This window comes from Trachymyrmex cornetzi, unplaced genomic scaffold, assembly GCF_001594075.2.
Source record: "Trachymyrmex cornetzi isolate Tcor2-1 unplaced genomic scaffold, Tcor1.1 scaffold651, whole genome shotgun sequence".
Classification (NCBI taxonomy): Eukaryota; Metazoa; Arthropoda; class Insecta; order Hymenoptera; family Formicidae; genus Trachymyrmex; species Trachymyrmex cornetzi.
In genome coordinates, this window is record NW_017299972.1 from 32,025 (window position 1) to 50,160 (window position 18,136).

General features: G+C 35.3%; 2 protein-coding genes across 2 annotated transcripts in view; one reads left to right on the forward strand and one right to left on the reverse strand.

Annotated features, from left to right (window-relative positions):
• Nucleotides 1–18,136, forward strand: part of LOC108767140 (NAD-dependent methylenetetrahydrofolate dehydrogenase) — a 104,261-nt gene that overhangs the window by 13,753 nt on the left and 72,372 nt on the right. The gene's annotated exons all lie outside the window — the stretch shown is intronic.
• The window catches only part of LOC108767137 (Parkin Interacting Substrate), an 11,802-nt gene continuing 11,158 nt past the window's right edge, over nucleotides 17,493–18,136 (reverse strand). Inside the window, exons 16-17 of the mRNA XM_018516858.1 lie at nucleotides 18,086–18,133; nucleotides 17,493–18,018 (exon numbers count right to left, since the gene is read on the reverse strand). Of these exons, the coding sequence (XP_018372360.1) occupies nucleotides 17,875–18,018; nucleotides 18,086–18,133 (192 nt within the window). The 3' untranslated portion in view covers nucleotides 17,493–17,874. The remainder of the gene's footprint in view (nucleotides 18,019–18,085; nucleotides 18,134–18,136) is intronic.

The following is an 18,136-nucleotide window of genomic DNA, read 5'->3' on the forward strand; positions in this document are numbered from 1 at the left end:
TCTAGAATTAATAACTACATTGTCTGGTAACGTTCTCGGTACTAAAGAGGTTCGCATTTCAAGCTATTTCATCCATCGTTGCGACGTTTGCATAAAGAAAACATTTTAGATTTGCAGTGCTGCCGAATAAATTTCGCACAACACTCTTTTTTTTTTTGAAATATGTTTTGCTACCTCAAATTCCACAAAAAATAATATTTACGTTGCGACCACAAAATAACACAGACCGTCTGGTGTTACAATTCCGATACGGGGCGATCTACTCGCAATTCTCTAACAATTTCGACCGATGAATTCTGCGTACCATGCTGGAGGTTTTCGGATTAATATCAACGTACACATTTAAAAAAATACTGGAATATCAAAATTTTTTATGTTGAAATATCCAAAGAAAATATTAATGACAAAATTTCGACAAAATTGTCTCATATAACGTAGGAAGAATTCTTTTTTTTTGTAAATATCGTCATCGACTTAGCGTAAACCTCATCTTAACAATTTCGGACATTTTGACAAGCACCAAAAAGTAAGGAAAATTTCATTCCGAATCCGGCCACGTACAACAAAATAGTTCTACGATTGGGCGGACTTACGAAATAGCTTGGGAACGATGAGTTCCATATATATATCCGACTGGCACGTGTATTCCGTACGCGTATGCTACTTCCCTTTTTTTTTCACCATACACGGCGTTCGCGCGCGAAAATGGAAGCTAATCCATTCGTTTCTTCGCTGCACAGCGTGTCATTTATCGTAAAATTTTTCAAACCAAATATTACGTTCCTGAATGTAACACTCATCCCGTATATATGATTCGAGTCTCTGATTATTCCCACACAAATAGAAATCTCACTCGCGTGCATCATATTACATTTATCACATCCATTAACTGAAAATGAGAAATTTCCTTGCATTAACGAAATACGATGTTTAGGCAAGCGATGAATATATCCAACAGAATTTTTTTCATCAATGTCCAAATATAATTCATTTATATAATGAGTAACATTACAATTCCGCCAATTTTAATGACCCATGTATTAGTTTGTTTAATTACGTCCAATTTCCATATAGAATTAACGTACGTCGCATCTCCATGTAACTTCATCGTCATCGATTCAATCGAGTTTCAATTCATTAATTATCAAATTGATCGTTTTCCCAATTAATTAACTAACTGTGTCTGTCACTGGTATAAAGTATTATTTTTTTTTATTTACTTAATGCATTACGAATATTTAGAATTTAATTACTTTACTAGAATTAATTACTTTACTAGAGAGTATCTTGTGTCGTAATATATTAAATATATAACACGAACGAACTCAATGTTTCTAATTTTAAAAAGTAGCAATTAATTAAATTTTAGAAACATTATATATTAAAAACATTATATTATATTAAACATTAATCTGAAACAGTATAACATTTAAAATGCATATATTATATATATAGACAAAAAGATAATTTATTAAAAAATAATTATATGGATTAATAAATGGATAAAACATGAAGTGAATTATTGATATTTGCAAATGGTTTAACCAGAATTATTAATAACATTCGAACTATAAGCTGCTAAAAATAAAACGGCTTTTTGCGAATTAAGTTTCAAATAGATAATGAAATATTACTCATCATATGAGATATGCGTTTTACCCTTATAAAGTTTTGTTCAATTGTACAATTAAATATCAAAGAAGCAATGGTAACCCAATTCCTCGAATTAAATAACATTTTTAATTTCCATGTATCAAAATATATAATTACCTAAATTCACTTCTATGATTAGTTTCAAAGTAAACAATGGCTGCGTTCAGCAGAAAAGGCAGTTTTGCAACTGTTGTAAAATTCTTGAATATGATTGGTTTATACATTTAGATCCAATGAGGAACTAAGAGCAAGACCAATCATATTGAAGAATTTTACAACAGTTGCAAAGCTGTTTTCTCTGCTGAACGCAGCCAATGTCCGTACATCACTTAGTAAATCATGAACTAAATTTGGATAAAATTTAATACATTTTCTTAAGTTAATTTATTTAATTTTATTGTTTTTTGATTAAAATTAATATATTAAGTGAGAACAGAGTGTGGCGATCTATAAAAATAATAAAAAATAACTTGAATTGAGTCTGATTTGATTATGAATTTAACAGCTGGTGCTTCAATATGTCAGATCGGAGATAAAATGAAATCTATGAAGAAAAACAATTTTAGTTTTTTTTTTAACCGACTTATTTTCTAAGTTACTTCACATCCGTCATCCACGTGTGCACCATCGTCTCCAAGCCTCTTTTCTTCAAGTGGCTTCGAAGTGTCAGGGCCGCGCGTCTGTGTAGATACGCGATAGTTTACGAGTCCGAGCTGCCGCATATCGATCCTCGAGGGTTGAAGTGAAGTCCTCTCGCGCGCGCACCATCTCGCTTCGGCCCGCTCGGCGCCTAAATGCATTCGATCGGCGCTCCTAAAATAGGAATTGCATCTCCACGAAGGACCGTAAAAGGAAAATTTTCGCCGCGAGGGGCGAAAGGGGAATACCCCGTAGCAGGGTGAGAGTAGACAATCGCGGTAAGTAGCGCACGGGTTGACACGCTCGAGAATGTCTTCGCGCCAGGATGAAACTCGCGAGCTTTCCCGGAGATGTGCACAAGAGAGGAGGCTGCGGGGAAACGATCGGGGGGGGGGGGCGAAGGGGAAATGAAAGGAGGGGTCGACGAGGGGGTAGGCGGGGGAGGATGGCTGATGCGAATTGAATCATGGGGGCGTTTTAGCGTCTACGTGGCCCGCATTCGGAATTTCGGCGCCCCGAACCACATCCAATACCTCGGGAGCTTCGTCTTAGCGCACACATACACACACATACCAGACGAACGTACCTGGCCGGGGCGAAGCAAGGCTCGGAGAAAAAAAATGGATACGTATTTTCGATTTGCAATTCTGCGGCTCGTGATCTCGGTGGCGCATATGCGATGTATCAAACTGGAAAATCCCCCAAAGGTACCCAGAAAGCATTAAAAATACAGATCCAGGCCGCGAGGCAACGGACCGTAAAAATAATACGCGCTCTCTCTCTTTCGATCTATAGCGGTTTATATAGTAGAGGTAGTTGTAGCTTCACGGAACAAATAATTAATTTGCATAGCAAACGTTATTGGAGTCACATAAATTAATTATTTACATTTAATACGCGCTACGTGAGTCAAGCTTCGGGCAATAAAAATTAAAATACTAAAATAATAACGTTTGATAAAAATAAAAACAAGACAGCTTCACATGCATATTCGAATACCAATCGTGTCTACCAAAAATCGTATTGAAGCGAGGAGAGGGTACGCTTATCGTAGGGTAGTTTATATCGCCCATCGTACGCGTATCTGGCCAGTATGTATACGTTCTTTTTCCTATTCAGGAGACGGAGAAAAGGAGACCCGATAAAGGAAAGGAAGGATAGTTTCACCCCCGCGAAATCGAGAAGGAGGGACGAAGAGAAAGAGGAAGAGAGAGGGTGGACGGGAAGAGGGAGAGGGAGAAAAGGAGAGAGAGAGAGAGAGAGAGAGAGAGAGAGAGAGAGAGAGACAGAAGGAAGAAGACGAAGAAGGTTCCTCGAGACTGCATCGATTTTTAAACTTGCTCGGTCGTGTGCGGGGGCTCGAAGAGGTGGGCAAAGAAACGGAAGAGGAGGGCAGCGGGGGTGTAGTAGCGACCCTTTCAGAATTTGTCCGATTGAAAATTTATCCGATGTGCACGGTGTATCAAGCAGTCGCTATTTCTATCGGCGCGCGCGTGTGCCTCTCTTCCTCGCTTCATTCCTCCTTTTCTCCTCGTCTTTGTTCGTTCATTTTTTAAGGGCGCGTCTTTTTCCGCCTCCTCTCCCGCCCGCGGATACGCGTTCTTTTTCCTTAGCGTCTTCGCCCCTTTTCGTACTTTCGATATAATCCGCGGCTCGTCAATAATTCCAACGATCGAGCAGGAAGGGGATGGTGAAAGAAGTGTTTTATCCACGACGTTGTTATAAGTTATTTCGCGTCGTAAAGAATTTAAGATGGACGGGGGCTTCGCCCCCGAAGTTTTGGAATTTTTCAACAGAGATCTTTTATCCTTTCTTTTACGAAGATGTTTTTACCCTTTTCTTTCCAATAAAAATCTTCTACTATTATTTCTGTACAGAAATTACAAAATTGATGAAAATAATGTAATAATTGGAGAGGTGGTATAAAGTCATTAATAATTTGACAATAGGATTAAGACAGAGAGAGTCTATAGGGAAATCATCGGAAAGCCGCAATATTCTAAAGGAACATATTGCGAAAATAACACATGCGGCGTCAAATCAACTCTATGGCGGTTTACTTATTTATTCGATGCGAAAGAGAAACCCAAGACTAGGAAGGATGCGGGATTACAGTGCGGCATGGAAGCTGCGATAAAGTGTATCGTCAAAATGCGTTGGGTGTTGTTCGCACACACCGATGTAACGTGGCAATAATCCCGTGGAAACACTATTGTGGTAACGCGCGGAATCGACTGGGCCGCTTCTGATGTGATTGATATGGTCGGACAACCGTGGCGTATCGTTGCGCGATTACGATCGAAACTAGCGTCGGTCGTGAACCGCCCTCGAAACCTCTTCTTGTTCACGCCTCGAGCGAATTCACATTCCCAGGTACAATACAAAATCGTAATAAAATCAAAATGACAAAAAGTCGAAATTATTTTAAGAAAAATCATAATGATATTATTCAATACATTTTTAACGATGATTTTGTGACAAATTCTTGTTATAATAGTGATTTTTTTTAGTTAAAAAATTAAAAGTGCATCGAATGACATTTTTCCTAAAATGTCTCCGACTTGATATCGTCTCGATCTTATTATGATTTTATATTCTACCTAACTTTGAAACGTGTATCACTTTACGTAATATCGTGTGCGATACTCGATATAAATATCCAACTCTTAAAATGCGATTTTTTAATAAAAAAATTGATGAAATAAAAGAAATTATTAACATCGAATTACGTTATGCAAAAGTAATTTCGCAAGATTCTCGTCGCTTTCGCTGGAAGACTCGCACCACTCCGGCGTAACACAACATTGCGTTAACATCGTATTTGCAATGTCTATGGTGTAACGCACATTACGGTGATTGCTCAATTCGGGAAAACGTGTATTTCCCCTTACGATGAAATTTCTTTTGTTCATATGCATCAAACAATTGTTATGTCACGATTTTAGTTTGATTTTTGAGCATTATTAAACTACATCATCACAACGTATAATAATGCCAAATTAACGTCCAACTGAAAAAATGAATTAAAGGAAACTCGCTTTTTTATCAAATGTTACAATTGACATTTTAATTTTAAAAGACCTGAGAATATATTAATGATTAAATTAAAATTTCATTTGAAAGGCAAATTTGGTTTTAAAAATTCAGAAAAATATCTCGATTATTTCCACGAAAAAACAATCAATCCAAAATACTTAAATGTAGTTCAGCGAACAGTTAATGCAGAGACATCAAACATTTTTTTCTCGTATATCTTTATTTCATTGGCTACAGGGGCCTCTTGCGATTCTCCACTCGTATCCACTTTCTATGTTTTAATTACTGACTGCGCGCGCGCGTTCGTTTACAGTGAAAAAAAAATAAAAAAAAATAAAATAAAACGAAGAAAAACGCGAGCACGAGCGGACGAGCGCGATTGGAAAAATATCAACGGGCGAGCAACCGGCACTGATAATGAAGCGGCTGAAAATTCAATTAACGAAAACACGCCAATTGTCGAATCTCCTTTCTTTTTTTTTCAATTTCGACCACTTTCGACTAACCGGACAAGCTAATTTTTGCAAAATTGATACGTTGCACATATCACAGGTTTATCAGAGTGTGAATATTTGCGATGCGTGACCGAAACGAAATCGTAATATAATTAAAGACAAAAAAAGTAAACATTAATTGCGAAATTATGCTCCCACTCACGGATTCCCGCCAATAATAGAGGGATGGGAGAGAAATTAATTTATGCTTTCAGAATTTTGTACCTGCCCGCGTAAACGCGTTACAATGTGTACGATGGGTTTACGCGTTTTACACGTCTGTTTCTGAAAGTGTAACGCACACGTAGCAACGTGCCCATGTGTCATTGTATTCTATTTTCAGTCGAGTTTCGTGCCTCCAAAATACGATTATTAATAATAAATAAGGGAATGCATATTATCACATGTTACTGTCAACCCATTTTATCTCGAACAACCTAATCTCGCGCAATTAATTAATGCTGCATTTATGATTTATATTCGAAAATATTTACGGGTCGCGCGCATTCGGAAATATATGGAATATGTACACAACTGAACGTAAATCAAGCAAATACTTCCAATATTATAAGGAATTTTCTTTTCACTTTTTTTTTTGATTATGTAAAGAAATCAGTATTGAATAATCATATCGTCGAAAACAATTTTGATATACTCGTTTTGTTGTGTTTATCTATTATATCGTGTCAATCAATTTTGATTATTTTTCAAAAAATCATTCGATTCTTTAAAGAATAAGCTTAATCTTCTATCTGCAATATCATATTTTTACTCCTATCATTTGCAGCCTGGGTCTTTTTAGCTCAAGCTTTTTGTTTAGCTCAGATTTTTTATTGTTCTAGACTTTAAAAAAATCAAAGTTTACTTTTCAACATCTTGCTATTACATTATAAAATAATTTTTAACTCTAATGTTAAAACCTTGTTAAAAAATTGAAGAATGAATATGAAAATGAAATTTAAAAGTAAAATTTTGTTAAAAAGATCCAGATTGCAGATGGAAGGTTAATTAATATTAAAATAAGGCTTTTTAAAAAATGAGACATTATCAAGATTGCATTAAATAATTTCTGTATTGAAATATAAAGTTTATGTAAAGATGACATATTAATTAGAAACGTGTTCACGCTGTAACAATTGTGAAAGAAACAATCTTGTCTTCGCAAGATCGTTTCGCTCCATTCCGGCTGATGTAGCCAAATTACTACACGGCTGTTCCTACACAGGAACCTGCAGAAAATTCTTGATATAATATTCAAAATCCTCGGTCCCGTATCGTGCGGATGGCTCCTCTTAATCCAATTTAATTTGACTTATTAAAACTCACCATCTGGCGACGTGCACGCACACCCCGGATTATCACTATTAATAATTTTCCGAGTTCGTTCGAACGCGATATATATATTGACCGTCGTCGATGCGAATAAACGACGAATTAAACATTGCTCTTTTGTGGATTTATTTATTTCACTAGGTTATGCGAATTTACATTCCGATTTTTGCTTTACTCCGCACAAATCAATTTGCATTTTGCGTTTTATATGAATACATAAATACGCAAGTATATATAAATATGCTTATTTCTTAATAAATTCAAGCGCTATCACATTAAGCTGAATCCATCCTTCAGAATAACGTGCATTAAATATTCACGAGTGAAATTTGACAAACAGGGTCAAATGCATTTAATGGAGAGCTTTAAAGTCGCTTCTGTGGAAACGGAGGCTTTACCTCGTGGTGGTATTTAGTAAAGTTTGGAAATCTTGAGCAATCACGTGAGCAGAGTGTAAATGTTATTGGATAGTTCCGTTGCGTTTGAGAACATGTTTGAAAAGCGGAAACGGTCCCGGCAACTGGCCCCGGTACCAGTACGGTGCTATTACACATATTAGTTTGTAGATCGTTAACGGGCTTTCCACTTACAACTGTATAAATGTTCTTCCGTGATGACGCAAAACGGCTTGGCGTATTGGCAATTTCTCTGAAATTCTCGTGCTCAAAATAATGCGCGTGACGTGCACGCACTATTTGCTAACAAACAAGTACCATGCTTAGAGCATTGAGTCTGACAAATAATGCCGCATTAAAATTTTGATAACAAGAAAACATTTCCAACAAATTCATTAAAGAATATACTTATACAACACCCAAAAAAAATAATTTTAATATCAGCAGAAACCGCCAAATTTTAGAGGATTTTATTCTTATATACGGCCTCAAGAGGAATCTTCTGAAATCGAGAGAAAAATATGCTAAGCACAATATTCTTACAGTTAGAGTACTTTCGTTTTGCATCTGCAGTAAAAATCTTGCTGTTCCTAATATAATTTACTCGTAAGAGGGCACACTCCGCTTTCAGTAAATATATTCCTCTTCATACAATAGGAAAATTGTTAGAATAATTTCCAATACATTTTTGATGAATAGTCCAGTGCATTGGAAGAGGAATACTCTTTCTGTAAAAGTTTCTGCTTAAAATATAAGGTTATCGGAAATTTCACTTTACAATTAGATTATCTTTTTTTGAGTGAAATATATGAAAATATACTTATAAATATAGTAGACAAGATACATTGAACATTTGACACAAAACATGAGAGATGTAATTTATTAATTTATTAATTCTAAAATTTTTATATCTGCTACAGAATAGTACATATATACTTTACATCGTACTTGTTCGTATAATTTAGCTGCTATTTATGGATTTATTTATTTCGCTACAAATTCACATCCCGATTTTTTATTTACGTTACAAATCACTTTTGCATTTTATATAAATATCTAAATATACGAAACAGTAAATACATATGTATTTCTTAATAAATTCAAGCGTTTTTATAAGCTAAATCCGTCCTTTAACTCCGTTGCCTTTACATGTGACTATCGCTATGTCTTTTAAGGCACACACAAAAAAAAATAAATTAGGCTTAATAGTTTTACCGTCATGAAGTGTGAGCACTTGGTACACACGATGCGATACGTGCATGCTGCAATTATTAAATCACGCTCGTGCGTTGGAGTCGATGTAATATGTCGCATCAGAAACGAAATCTCTCAGCGAAGCTCTTTGCCCGATGGTCAATTAGTTAATGAACAACGGGTTTTATTAATTAATTCGCCCCGCGGCACCGTACTCGAGCGGACTTAATAGCCGTTGGCTAGCTCGAAATATATTGTACCGCTGAATTTAACTACTCGATAATATTGTCCCGGTGGACCGTAGCGATATCCAAGATTCATACCCAACCGGACCGAAGCCGGGGTTTGATAATTCCGAATATTTCGTTAATGCTTCCCGTGAATTTATTTAACGCGAGTTTTATTTATCGCGCATCGAGAAATCTCGTGCGGATCTTGTCGCGTTCAGAAGACATATCGAAGACTTTTGTGACATCTTATGAAATTTTAATGTCTACTTTTCTGGTAGTTATTTTGCCGAGTATCTATAATCAAATAAAAACAGATATGTACTTATATGTCATAGGTCGCTATTCATAGTAGATTCTCATATCTAAGATCGTTTTAACATTCTTAAGATGTCATAAATCAATCATATAAGAAATTAAAGAGATTAAAATGATTTTAAAATAAGAACGAACTCTTACAGAAATCTAATATTGACCAATTTATTACTGAAAGACAGTAATATTACTGACAGTGACTATACTAAAAGTTTCCGGCCAATGTAATTTTATCGTATTGCTCAAGTAAAGAACCTTTACAAATAAAAATCAAGTATACAAGTACTTAATTTAGTATATCCCAGTATTTAAAATATTATGTTCTTTTAAGTTTAATGTAACAAAAATTGTATTAATATAAATTGAAAAAATTGATAATAAAGTTATCATAAAATCATATGTTATCCAGAAACTTTTGGCAGCCACTGTATTTGGAGCGCTAAAAGCACCGAATAATGCTTTTAATACTTAAAACAATTAATTACTATCTTTCAGTATTACATTTACCAGTATTAAAATTAGATTTCTGTAAGGAAATTATACAATAAATACTAGTCTTTATTTTTTTTTCTCGTAAAAGAAGTTATGATAATACAAGAAAAATCGTCAAAAATGCCATGACTTACGGACATCTTTTGAAAAAAAATATTTCTTTCCGCAAATTGAGCAAGCTTCACAACGTGTGCAAGTAACGCAATGCGTAATCGGTATTCAACAGACGCTTACCGCCCGATCCAATTCTATCTTGGAGTCATAAATTCCTTGGCGAGGCTCGTAAAGACGCGCTTGAGTAGAATCGTCATGATATATCGGTTATTCCCCACAAAAGACCGCAACGAGTTAAGATAGCCCCGCTAACATTATGCTCGCTATAATCGAGACATATAAAACTTTCGAGACTCTAAGAATATGTAAGATTCGTAAAAGGATGAAAAATAGAGGCATATCTCACGCGCAGTATTTTTTCCCTCTGTTAAATTTTTCTCTCGTTATAAGTAAATTCAATTGGTCGATTTCTGAGTGGTAAAATTATGATTTCCCTGAGTGGTAAAAATAAGCGATCAGATTTTGATATCAATAGGACACACACACAAGCTAAATTAATTTATTCTTAAAAATCACATTTCCGACAGAAATATTCCGCGAATGTAATTCCTAGTTATATTTTTTTACAATATCTGTTTTCGTTGATAACAAGAATGTAATTCTTCACTTCAATGTCTTTTTGTCTAATGCGACATATGTAATGATAAAAACATCGAATATCGAATATTCGAGAAAACCGAGTTTTCTGTCGTCAGCTGGAAGAGTCGAGTTCTACGATTTCATTACGGGCAATAAGAAATGCTGGTTAGCTAAAATGAGGAAATCAAATGAAGAACAATCTTTAAAATCAACATCCATTTGACAAATTTCTATCTAGATTTTGCGAGTCTGAATCGGGAATATTACTGAAGTAAGGAATATTAAATAGGAAATATGATAATCAAGAAATCGCTGAGTGGTCAAATTTAATTCACTGTATAATTGAACGAAATCAGCAAATTAGCAAAACGATGAATATTAAAAGAACACGATAATTATACTTTTATCGGAAAAGAACGGTTAATGTCTTTCGACACATTTTCAGTGTGATATTTCAATGTATTGCGCGAATATAAGTATTATATATAGCGATATATTTCTTTTCGAACAAAAACATAATTAATAATGCCGCGAGTTAATTTATTTTATATTTCTGTTGACTTAATTTGATTTACTTCGTAATTATTTTTTCTCTAAAAGTGAAAAATGATCGAATCCAATAAAGATACTACCGATCGCCAACGGCGAACATTTGTCGTAGCAAGTTGCAGCTTCATTTCCTGGTCCACTTTCTCGTTCTCTCTCACCTTTTCGCCAACATCTCATGCCTCTTTTACTTTGCCGTAGAAAAGAAACCTTATGTCTGCACGATAGTCTTTCGAGTAGACTGAAATCAGATTGGGTCAGATCAGGTTCACGTCTCCCGCCTTTAAAACAAAAGGCATCTTGGGAAAATTTCTTCTCGACTGAACGGTTCACTATCTCCTTCCATCTCCGTACAATTCTTCCTAACGGTTTTTAGTAGTATAATACAATGTGCACGTGCATCTAATCCAATAGCAAACGCGCAGCATTTTCTATCACTTCGACGCTGATATTCTTGGTCAGAGAATTTTCATCATTGAATGAATTTATCAAACAAAAAAAATAATTAAATAATCTATAAGGCCGGTAATTTTTATATTTGCTACTGACTTTTAATATTAATTATGATCTACTCATTTATGTTTCCAACTAACTTTTGACATTGTTTTTATAATTTATACACACACACACACTGAAGAGTCTATAATTTCGAAACGTTTGCTTTTGTATATTTAAAATATTTATTCTATAAATTTTAGCATCAAAACTTAATTTGGTTCACAGCACATTATTGTTTTTATTAGAGATTATTTAATTATGAAGTTAAAAAGAAAAAAAGAAATATTTGGGGAAGCTTGTTCCGAGATTCTTAGTTTAATACGCAATCTCTTTTATATACCATCATTTTTATCACGTATATAATCTCTTTTATGCCGAGCCTTCCATGCTACAGCGTTAATCAAACGACGTCGCGCAGTTTTATATGTCGCAAGTCGGTTTAATTTAACGTTACTGGCTGACTCGCTCTCGTCTGTTTCTCCTTCTCTCTGTCGGAACGCGAAGGGGTCTCGCCACTGAGGAAGATCGAATTTGCGAAATGGCTGTGTATGAGGGCTGAATACCTGACGAGGTAATTCGCGAGGGCACCAGCGCGCGGGTGCGGGAACGACGTAATGTCCCGTGGAAAGTAGAAAGGAAAAGCTCGTAAAGGAAGCGAAATTCAAAGTAAATTTTCTAAAGTAGGCGGCAGTGCATTACGACAGCGCCGTCAATTGACTTTGTTAGGGAGAATAGTTGTCGTCAGGCATGCACAACAGACGCCCGTTTTTTGCAACGAGCTTCTCGATTCTTCCCACGAATTTACTTTGAATCTAAGGAGTGTCTGCAATGGGAGAAAAAATGGTCGTAATTATTATAATTTAATTATCATTTATTTTCGATATTAATTACATATTTTTTTACAAAACTACAAAAATATAATTTATATATCAAATATTTGTCTTTCAATATTTGTAATTTCTACCATCTCCAAATATTTGATTTTGCTTGATATTGAAAATGGCCTGATTCAGATCGAAATGTCTGTTTATTCTTTATTATAGTCGTTATTATAAGTTCTAGCATTAATTATCTTGGCTCGTAGCCTATTATTATTATACTAACACTATGGAGTAATAATTAAAAAATGGAGCTTCTAATCACAATTATTTTATCATGCGATTATAGTCACAAATGCTGAATTTTTCTCTCAGCGTAACGTCGGTGAAAATGCGAGTGAGAACAGTACGTCTAATCCGCGAAATACAGTCTCGTTCACCGCACATAATAAAATTCTTTTAAAACTCACGGAAGAACTACTTACAGATTCTAAATTTTTAATACCGTACATTTTTATGATAAAGTTAAATAAAATTTCTTTTAAACCATAAAATCTAAAGATTAACCAAGGGGAGAAAGGCCTTACTATCCATCTCTTGAATCTTAACTTACGAAAACTAAACTTTTTCATCTGCAATGTTAAATATCTTTCTGATTACACAACTTTCATCAAATCTTCATCAAGCTAAAATCGATCCCGCGTATTACGCAGTTGCGATAAATGTGGGACAGGCTTTACATAAAGTCCACGGAATCCGAGCAAAATCATATTACATTCAGACTTCAACTTTGCTCGTCGCACATTAAATCCCGCATATACGTTCGACTGAACATCGCTGCTCTTAATTGCAGGATTTAATCAACACGTGGACTTTTCTTTACCGCGAATTGTCAAACGCGTTTGAGGACAAAGGCGCGGTGATATCGAAAAGTACGAAGAGAAGTCACTGGAGAGAAAGAGGGAAGAAGAAAGAGGAGACGAGAGAAAGAGAGAAAGAGAGGTTTGCGAAAAGAAAAAGCACGAAGAAGAGGCGGATCGCGCGGTTTTCATCCGCGAAAATTAAGGCAGAATCTGCCGGTAGTAAGAAAGTCCGTGCTAATTAAGGCTGTTTCTTCAGAGATTCCCCTTTCGCGGCCAGCCCCCTCGGCCTCGGCTTTTAAATAAATTATACCGAGTTAAAAGCCTCTTCGCACTTCCTCAGATAATCCGCGGGGCCGTTTCGCTCACCAAAGTTATACCCACGGGAGAAATCTCGCGCCTCTGTGGAAAAGGACGAGCGCTCTTTCCCAGCTTATAGGGGTACGAGTTGCGGAGCCATAATGCGCCGAGTGATCTAACGAGGGAATACTTTCTGCTACAATTACGTTATAAAGCAAACAAGAATGCTCATCCTCAGCCATTCTCATCGCACGGTTCTTTACAAAAATGCGATTAGCCCGCCGAGCCAAATTCAATTATCTCCCGCGTGGCGATCAGCGACGCTTGCGCTAATCTCTTTTTACTCGATAAATCGCTATCCATAAATGGATTTATTGGAAATGATTACCCGATAATAACCGGCCGCGCGCGCGTCCAGGATACGTTTCTACACGGAAAGAACGATTTTGCTGAATATCTAAAAATTTAATAGGTATAGAGCTGAAAATAATTTTATTTTAGATTACCGAAATAGTTATATAGAAAATTCAAGCATGATTCGTAATGCTGCATAAAATTTTGATTCTAACCAGCTTGAGCGTTCTAATTTTTATTTTAATTAAAATTTTTAGATTTATTTCTAATTAAATAAAAAATTAAATCCTGATGAAAAGAATTTTTTCACGTAATGTACTTGTGATGTGGTGAACAAAAATGACACAAAGTTCAATAATAGATAATATGTAGTTTTTGATCTATGATGTATCAAAAATGTAATAAAGATGTAATAAAACTTGTACAATTTTCATTAAAAATAATGCAATGTCTACTAATTCTATGATAAATTAAGCTCTGGTAAAATAAGTTAATTAAGCTACATCACATATGATTATATCTCAATCAGAAATCATAATAATATCACAAGGATATCATCATGACCTTATTTGTCATTTATAAGCTATTTTAGGTATTAAATGACATTATGATGGCATTCTATATCATTATGACTATATTATGATTCTGTGTTCTATTTGGGATGGTGAACAAATTATTATACATTATAGACACGTTCAAATTATAGACAAAATTCAATGAATATCTGAGTGACACGTTGTTGTACACTGACGTGTGTTTGAAAATGTATGATTTTATTTGATTTTAATACATCCACTTTTCTTGATATGTCTAACAATGTTTCACTTCATGTTCCGTGATGATTAACATCGCTATCAATTTGCAAGTGACTTAAGCATTATGGACATAATTATACTTGGAGCTAATTATACTTGTATAATCATTGTTGAGGACTCCAAAGAGAGTCGAAACGTTCAAATATAGAAGACTTCAATCCAACACCTGAGTATTGATTGTTCACTAAATAATGCGCCGTTTATCGTTGCTGACTCTAATTAACCTACTTTATTTATATTTTTATATTGTTTAAAATTTGAATCCTAATATAATTATTGTTATTCAATAACGGATATTTTTTTAGCTGATGTATCAAAGATGTAAAACTTGTGCAATTTTCCATATAATTAATACGGGATTTTGATATAATATTTCTGCAAAAAAACCGTTCTTTCCGTAAAAGATAAAATTTTATACGTGTAATTTGATACATTATTGAAAAAACTATTGTGTGAAAGAAATATTTAAGGTCTCGATGGTCTAAAGGCTTAGGACGCTCGCACGGTATGCAAGAGATTCGGGTTGAAGTCCCGGCCGACGTAATATTTTTCGCAATAAATTTATTAACAGTTTTAATATACTAACATCTTTATAATATATGATGCTTGATAGTAGCATCAAATTATTAAATTGCTTGTCAATTTAATTCGCGATTACTAGAGTAGTTTTAATTGCGTTTATTTAGTCCGGAAAAACAATTCGGCGCGCAGTTTGTGTGTGTGTGTGTGTGTGGAAAAGACTACAATATGGTATATATGCAAGTACATATATAGTATATATTAGTAATTCAAGATTGAATTATTTTAAAAAGCAACGAAGATCCAGCTTCGACCGTGATAGACATTTAAATTGCTAGTATTGATTGTTTCTCACATATACGGTCTAAAAATAAAAATATTGAAAGAAATATGTTAAATGACAATTATGAAATACCAATGTATCGCAGAAAATGAAAACCCTACAGCCTAAGAAACATTAGTTAAGAATAGTCATAAGTATCCCGGTCGGGTTTTAAGGATTTCGAATTCTTCGTCTTTTGTGGGTAAGGTGTTGTCGAATGACAGCGAGTCATCGTTAACGCCATTGTTCTCACGGTACTTCCGGCGCGTTAAGAACGTCCCGAAGCGCTTTCAAGTTAAGTAGATGTTTCTCGGTACGTCGAGTGCATTTTTAAATAATTCGATGCAAAGCAGCCGAGAAAAGGCCGCGAATTCCCTTCCGAGAGGTCCCGTGAATGACGGGGAGGAGGTGCACGGGGGGTACGGGGAAAGAACGAATGGAATTTCCGTGGGATTCACTCCTCCTCGCGGCAGACGTGGCTGGAAAGCGCGAGCGATTCGGAGCGACTTTTACAACTTAATTTTTGCGTATTTGCGAGCTGCGACGACGGCGGGTTGCCGGCTTTTGCGGGAGAAAAGTAAATTTTCCGACACGTTTGCTCGCGCACATGGCGCCGCGTTCGTAAGCAGCAACGTGTCGCCGCTACGGATTTGCGTCAGAATTTTATTAATTTGCTACTCGCCAATTCTATGTTTCACGAAGAAAAATGAAGATAGGTTTAATCAGTTTATTAAATTAATTTATTAACTATTCAATAAAAGCATCTCAAATTGAAGACTCGCGATCAATAATAATATTCCTCAGGAGATAAATTTCAATTTGATCAAAAAATTCGCTTCCCAAAGGAAAAGATGCCCAACAATTTCATATCAGAAATGCTTGCGCTTTATCGATACACGAAGCAATGTCATTTCTTTTCTTTTATAACTTATTACGCTTATTTCAATCTTACGTTTTCCGAGATATTATATTACACCTCCTTCCCACGTTATCTAAATGTAGAAAGGTTTCTACGAGCTGACTATCAAGTAGTGAAGATAAATGCTAACTCCGACCATAAGATATTACTCGATGGGTATATCATAGTAGTTACACTTACAAACCAACATCTCTGTCATTATAAATTTATATTTTATTGTATAGCGATAAAATGTAACATAAAAAGAACAAAAATCAAACTTTTTTTAAAAATATAATCAAGCACATAATTTTTAAGATATTATCCAAGCAGAACAACAGGTCACGATAACGTTGTTTAGACATTTAAAAAAATTATAACTAATGAAAAAATGACTTTTGATAATCATTTTGGAGCCATTTTGATAACATGGTGACTTTTATGTTCTGCTTGGATATATCCCGATTAAAAATAATATATATCTACGAACAGTTCGCATATAATAATCCGAACGTTAACAAACTGCTAACTAATTTGTCTTTCGCGTCAATTCTATAATAAATCCCACAAATTGCAAATCAGATTGCTTGTACAGGTTACTATATAAGACGGTGCGGTTCCGAATGGGAGCTGACTATCAAGTAGCAGGGATGGATGCCAGGGCGGACGGTATTAACCACTCCACCTATTGGTATTGGCACGTACACGCGGAGAAAATATTGCCGAGTCGAGAATTCGCGAATAAATCTAAATAACCTTCGTATCGGGATACCGTAGTCTTTCGTATCTCTCTATCCCACGTATTTATTAAAAACAGCAATGCTGAGATGATTTTTCTCGTTCTAACGGATATATACCATATTTTATTTTTTATCACCGAATAAAAGAGAGGAGCTCGGAAAAGACTTTCATTTATTCTTCAACATTAAAATATCTAAATATAAAATACTGGACAGATTTTTTATACATATTACGTAAATCGGTGTCAAAAACTTGACAATAGCGTAATTCAAGAACCGTTATTTGTATTTCGATTTACAAATATATTTATTAAAATTTATTGGAAATTATATTAATTTTTTACTTCGCGCGAAATATTTTATTTAGCCTTCGATCGCGAATCAATCGTTGCGCACTCTCAAAAATATTAGGATAATTTGTATGTAGTATCACTCATTATTTAGCAACATAAATTTGCAAGTAAAAATATGTAAGTAATAAAAATTCGGTCTATCGTATTTAAATATGTGCAACTTTTTGCGGAACAGAAAACTATAAAAAATTGCTAAAATGCACCTTCCTCTTCATTGTAATTTAATTATTTTTTATTCATATATTACCTTTCATTTCTCTATACGCACCGGACAGGATCGAAGCAATGCACGAATACATCGCCAGGCAAACCGCAGCGATACAAAAAAAACGAATAATTCCGGAAGTAAGAGTCCGTTTTATCTACGTCCGCCGCGTTTCGTCAATCCAGATCCAGCATTTCTCCGGACGTGAAACTATCCCCGCGATCATCCTTCTGACTTCTATCAATGTGACCGTCGGGCGACAAATCTTTACCGGCGAGGCGATTACCGAAATTCAGAAAATCCGAACAGGGACTGCCAGCCTGCGTAGGTTCGAAAAAGGTTCTCTTTATCGTCGCTCTTATAATAATTATTTTCGAAAGTGTTTACTTGAAGCAAAAAGTTGTCCGCGTCATTTTCTATCGGCGGGGGGGGGGGGGG